The sequence below is a fragment of the Hipposideros armiger genome, unplaced genomic scaffold (assembly GCF_001890085.2).
Source record: "Hipposideros armiger isolate ML-2016 unplaced genomic scaffold, ASM189008v1 scaffold_46, whole genome shotgun sequence".
In the NCBI taxonomy this organism is placed as follows: Eukaryota; Metazoa; Chordata; class Mammalia; order Chiroptera; family Hipposideridae; genus Hipposideros; species Hipposideros armiger.
In genome coordinates this window covers 102,895-109,468 of record NW_017731396.1, presented here as the reverse complement: position 1 = coordinate 109,468, position 6,574 = coordinate 102,895, and the positions used below count along the sequence as shown (strand labels likewise).

The following is a 6,574-nucleotide window of genomic DNA, read 5'->3' as shown; positions in this document are numbered from 1 at the left end:
CTCTCTCTCTCTCTCTCTCTCTCTCTCTCTCTCTCTCTCTCTCTGTTTGTCCCCAGCGCCCAGGGGATGCTCTTTCTTCAGCAAACTGTCCCTGAGATGCGGGGTCTTGAGGAGAGCAGGGTCAGCAACATTAATCAAAGCTCAGGGGGACAGCAAGCTCCAGATTCCTGGTGTCGCTGGCTTCCAAACAGACCCGCACTGTCCCCAACACGGAGGTTACGCTTGTGGCTTCCATCGTGCCTGGGCCCTGGGAGGCCTGGGTGGAAACCCGCTGGAGGTCTGCAGCCTCTTCCGCTGACCTGGGAGGCTCTGCTTCCAGCTAAAGCAGATCTGTCGTCCAAGCGAGGCCCAGTGTTCCTCGAGGGCCCCTCGGTTGACCAGCCTCCTCCTCTCAGATTCCTCTGGAATCTGGAACAGAGACCCCTCGAGCTCCGCAGGGCAGTGCAGCAGTGCCCAAAAGCCATGCCCCCCATCTGCAGACCCACATTCTCACCCCACCCCTTGTCCCTAGGAAGGCCCAACAGTCCATCCAAATGGGTGGCATCTGAACATTGAGAAAAAAAATCTGTTTTTCATTGATGCAAAAGTCAAAGAAGAACATAAGCTAAATGGTATCAATGTTCTTTCTGTATTAAAGAGGCGAATGCTTGTAGAGACGGTGAAGAACAAGATGCAAAACTCCAGTTTCCAGGTGAGCCAGAAGAAGAGAGGAGATGGTGGGACGTCAGCAGGAAACCCAGTTGACAGTAACCCCATGTCTGTTATGTACTGAGCATTTGGTGTGTGTCAGGCGCAGAGCTAGGCACTTAATAGGCATTATTTAATCTTCACAACAACCCTATGGGGTTGGTATTGTTGTTATCCCCAGTTATCCAACGAGGTGTCTAAGGCTCAGAGACTTTAAGTGATTGGTCCAGAGCCACACAGCTAAGTAGGAGAGCTGACACCCAGGTGAGTGCTGCTTGGCTTCCTTGAGGTAATAAACATTCAAGTAATAAACCTGATACATTTCTGGTGGTTTTCTCTTGACTTTCAAGGAAGCATCCTTTAGAATCATCTTTTTTTAAGAGTTGGGAATCAAGACTGAAATCTAAAACACGTTGAAATGTTGCCATTCACAATTCAGCCCTAGAACTGGAATGGACCCAGCCCACATCCCCACTTTGCAGACAGGAGACGCAAGCTCTCAGGAAGCTTAAAAGCGAGCACATGTTAGTTGAATAAGAGAGCGGAGATGCAGTCAAGTTTGATAAAAGGCCACAGTCATTCTGAGACAATGAAATTACTGCTGGAAAAAATAAAATTGTTCTAGGTAAGGGACATTTTTGGAGAATAGAAGCCTCTTCTCAACCAACACACTTGTAAGACTAGAAGGTGGTTACCACCCAGACAGAGCAGGACGTTAAGGGGATTGAGAGCGTCCTGATGGCGCCCCTAGATCTGAGACCTCTGCCCCCTGCAAAGCAGGAATGAATGGGAGGCTGGTCGCTTATTCATCCAGATACATGGTTGAACGGGGAGCAGGCAGAAACGGCCCCACCACTAGGTTTTGTCTGAGGACCACCTGAGGGTGTAAGATGACAGAGGAGATATCAGGATGGGCCCTGGACTTTGTAGGAACATTGTGCTTGTCTGAGAGGTGAAGCCCCTGGAATTTCAGGCCGCCTCTGGGCTTATCGCAATGCAGGCAGACAGTGCTACTTCGGCTAAGAGCAAAGGATGCTCCCCGTTCTTCCAGCCCTCCAGCCCAGACTTAGAAGTTTGGTGCCCAGGACGTCCTCGGTACAGAAGGGTTTCATCCAAGTTCCTTGCAAAGTGTAGCTTGGAAGCTCCGCAGCGTGCCTTGAGTCCTTAGGGAGATGGAGTCGTCGTGACCACCTTGGAAGAGACAGGCCATGGAAAATCGGCTCTTCCGGTCTTGCCCACTCATAAAAGTCTCCATCTCTCGCAAGCTTCAAAAACGGCAGCCCCGCCCTGTGGAAGGCCCTGTGGGTTTTTGTTTTCTGTCCTCCAAAATACCATTCATTGATTTGATTTGATTTTTATTTCATTGCAGCTAACAGTCTTTTCTAAGTATTTTTTCAGCTGTATGCTAAAATACTCTAGTTAACAAACATTTATTGAATACCTAGTCTAGGCCACATACTGAGCTCGACACTGGGGATAGATGAGTAAAGCAAAAGGTGCTCTCCCAGCCCTGACTCATTCAACAAATATTTACTGAGAGCCTATGATGTGGCAGATACTGTCCAGATGTCGGGGTTCAGTCATGAATTCTCAGTGGCAACAGTATCACCCCTGAGAGGATGTAAATTTTTATTATTATTATTTTAATGTATAAAGCACATGGGGGTGTAAAGTACAACATAGGGAATATAGTCAATAATATTGTAACGACTGTGTATGGTGCCAGGTGGGTACTAGACTTATCAGGGAGATCACTTCGTAAGGTACATAAATGTCTAACCACTGTGCTGCACACCTGAAACTAATATAAAATAATATTGAGTGTCAACTGTAGTTGAAAAATAAAATACTTTGAAGTAAAAAAATGTATACGAGGTGTGATTACAAAATATGGTGAATGTTTAAATTTTTAAAAATGTATTACAGTAAAAGACATTATTGCCTTAATCCCCCTCAAAAAACTCCCCCTGGCTTGGAGCACACTTATCCCATCATTCTTGCCACTTTCTGAAGCAGTTCTTGAAGTCTTCTTTCGTGAGTGTCTTTAGTTGCGCTGTCATGGCTGCCTCGATGTCCTGAATCATTTTGACTTTGGGGAAGCGCCAGAAGTCGCACGGTGTCAGATCTGGTGAATAAGGTGGATGAGGACACACCGTAATGCTTTTATTTGACAGAAATGGACGTACCAGAAGCGATGTGTGACACGGAACATTGTCATGATGGAGGATGAAGTAAAGACACTCACGAAAGAGGACTTCCAGAACTGCTTCAGAAAGTGGCAAAAACTGGGACAAGTGTGTTCGAAGCAAGGGGAATATTTTGAGGGGAATTAAGGGCAATGCGTCTTTTACTGTAATACATTTTTTTACTTAAACATTCACCGTATTGTTTGATCACACCTCATAAAGCACAGATACACATACAGTTCTATCTGTAGCATAAAAATTTAATGGGTGTGGGAGCAATCCAGAAAAAAATATCTAAGAAGCCTCCTTAGGGGGGAATGATAATGAAAATAAGGGTGAGAAACACTGGTTAGACCAATGAAGAAACACACAAAACTGCTTGCTTTTCTGGCTTACATTCTTGGGCCACATTTTTTTTTAATAAATAAATATAATAATGATGAAAGAATTCCTTTGTACAAACTGTTCTGAGGACAGAGGCCAGGAGACTGAGCTCAGGAGCTATTTCACAGGGACCCGCCCAGTCCAAGGACCAGGCAAGGCCTCCCGGAAGAGGGGGTGTTGAAACCAAGGCCTGAGGTGGTGGTGGTGGGGGCGGAGGAGGGAGGGGGGTGGTTTCCCTAGAGCTGACGCTGGCAGTTGCCTGAAGTGGCCATGCCAGTGTTTTGGGTGAATTTCCACCTGGGTGTCACCATTTTAACGACTGGCTTCTATCCCTGCTTTTCCAGTCTCAAGGTGAGCCATGTGGTTCCAAACATCTGTGGATGAAAAAGGGGTCACATACTAAACCTGACAAGCTCAGGGCGGGCCTTAAGAACTCAGAGACTGAAAGTAACTGCACAGGATGGACTGAACATAAGAATTCCTAACTAAAAGCGGGTCATGGCAGGTAGTCCCATCCTAGGCCTGTAGCATCCTTGACAAAGGTCGATCTTTACCTGAAGTGAGTCTGTCTATTGTCTTTTTGCATCTAAGATAACATACCTTTGAAATATCAATGCAGTCTTTTTTCCAGACCCCTCAGGGCACACCCTCCACACCAGAGCAGAGACCACAGACCCCCCCAATTTTTTTTTGTTCCTCCCCGCATACCATCTCTATGCGCTGTACATGTTAGTTACTAACTGTCCTGTATCCACCCATGTAACAGCAGTACGTGTCCCTCCGGTTTACTTCTCACCCAATCCCTGAGATGCCCCCTCTCCCCACTTTGCTTTCTCCCGCCCCCTTAACCTACCACCAGTGGGTTTCCTGTAACCCTCCTTACGTCTCCTCCTTTGATTCTAATGTGTAAAATATGCTGCAAAACTGCCATTCTCTGAAGCATTTTCTCAGTCCATTGAGATTTTGCTTCCTGGCAATTGTCATCAGTTTGGCTCAAATAAGCTCATAAAAATTCTCTGCAGGTTTCTTACGTCCACACATCCAAGCTGAATGCATGGCACTCCCCTGTTGTCCCCACCCCAGTTCAGGGTGGTCCCTGCCAGGTTTCCCCTGCCCACATTTGCATTTTCACATATTCCATTCCCCATCTCTTCCTATTCTCATCAGCCATCCTGTCTGCCTTCTGCTGTCCCCATCCTGTCTCTCAAAAAAGTGGACCATAGCTTGCTGCCTGGTGCTTCTTACCCCAACCTCCTGGCAGATCTGGAGGCAGGGGGGGCGGGGACCCTGAACTGGGGACTCTACTTTTAACAAACTCGCTGGCAGCCAGCCCCACACTGGGTCAGGGCACTGGCATTTGGGAACCATCCACAGCCAGCAATTTTATTGAGAATCAAATAAAAAGGGCTATCAAGGAAAAGTGGTTTCAAGGGGAGAGCTTTCTGACATTTGCTGTCAGTTTTCATTTTCCCTGGCATTCCAACCAAGATACACTTTTTGGGCTAGTGTAGAGATGTTAGCCTTTCTCAGTCTGAAATGATTTGGAACGCAGTCTCAAGACACACCAGGACTGCAGCCAGCCACTGGCCGGGTCTCAGGAGGTGATGCTTAAACCTGCTTTAAAGTGAACAGAGCTCAAGAGATGGTCCAATAGCACCCTTCATTGAAAGCTACCCAGAACCTTCTCTCTGCCCCCGAGGAAGACAGGGCAGATATTCTGGTTCCTATTTGACATATGAGGAAACCGAAGGTCACATAGTAAGTGGCAGAGCTGAAATTCCACTATGCATAGACCTCTTCCCCCAGGGGCATGTGTGTCCTCATGGTTGGGGTCAAAATGTGCAGGAAGTAGGGCTAAAATTTGAAGCCTGTTGGAAAGAAATTTGCAAGTTACAATCTATCTACAGTAGGTGCAGAATGATGTGAGAGAGATTCCTGGGTTGCAATTAATAGAAACCTATTCAGACAGAAGGAGGTGCTTTTATAAAGATAGTGGAGTGAGTATCTCATAAAAACTAAAGGTTGAAAGAGAGTCTGGCCGCAAAAGAAAACGGTTAAGGTGTCAGATCCCAGGCACCATGTCTCTTACACACACAAACATGTGCACACACACACACACACACACACACACACACACACATCATGTCTCCTCTCTGCATCCCTCCATATCTCTGCTGATCTCTCTCCAGCCATGTGACAGGAAGAGATGACCTCAAGGTCCCCCAGTTCAAAGGACCAGCCCAGGGAGTAAATAGCACCTCAGAGTCCATTAACCCCAAATCCTAAGTGTGATCATCTGAAAAGCCCAGACTGTACCAAGTGTCCAGTCAACTATGACCAGGACTCAGGTCACACACATGGCTGCTGGGAGGGGGGAGGGGCCGTGCTCAGAAAAAGGCTAAAGACACCCCCTATTGGAATAGCCTGCACTTTGTCCTCCAGTGACATCAAAGACATAAGATACATGCAGTTCAGTAACAGCTTTTCGGGAGAAAGAAACTCCATCAAAATGAATGTGACCATCCTAAGAAGCTCCTGGTCTCAAAGAAAACATGAAAATGTGAAAAGGGAAAACGTTGCTTGTATATCTGGAAGGATGGACACCATAATGCTTCCCTTGGGTCGTGTGATAATGGTGGATCACTTTAGCTTCCTTTTGTTCATATCTAGGTTTGGGGGTTTTTTTACAACAAACATTTTAAGTAGAAAAGAAAAGAAAAAAAATCATTTGAGCAGAAAGTTTTTGGATCTCGCTGCAGTTATAGAGCTTGTGCATTTGTTTCTCTTGCTCATTGAAGGTTGGAGCCAGAAAAGCCAGCCCAAAGATGGACCGAAAAAGAGAGACGCTGAAGAGAGAATCTTCCAGCAAATCCAGCCAGAGTCTTCTTTAAGGCTGGTGGAAGGAGCTAGAAATGGCATCCCACCCAGCCTCGCATCACCCCCTGTGAGTCAGTGTGACTCTTCTGTGTCAAAATACTAAGATGCTTTTATAGGACTTTAAAGGTTGTTCCCCTAGTGTGTTGTTTCCTAGACTTGTGTTTTGCACAATGCTGTATTTTGGAGAGTGCGAAAGGGGTTCTTTTTTAAAATACCTATGAATGTATACATACATGAAGAATATAGGTTTGAAACCCAGACTCTTAGGCCTGGTAGATACAATTATGTAGTTCCACGTTTGAGTCGTGACATACTCACACATCACACAACCAAGAGGCGCCAAGAAACCCACAGTTAAGGAAACCCAAGACTGACACTGGGACCATGGTATCATGCATTTACATCGGAGTTTATTATAATAAATTTAGAATGCCAATTCA

General features: G+C 46.1%; 1 protein-coding gene across 1 annotated transcript in view; it reads left to right on the top strand.

Moving 5' to 3' along the window:
- Positions 1-6,574, top strand: part of FHAD1 (forkhead associated phosphopeptide binding domain 1) — a 134,596-nt gene extending 128,022 nt beyond the window's left edge. Inside the window, exons 30-31 of the mRNA XM_019639688.1 lie at positions 638-691; positions 6,056-6,574. Of these exons, the coding sequence (XP_019495233.1) occupies positions 638-691; positions 6,056-6,148 (147 nt within the window). The 3' untranslated portion in view covers positions 6,149-6,574. The remainder of the gene's footprint in view (positions 1-637; positions 692-6,055) is intronic.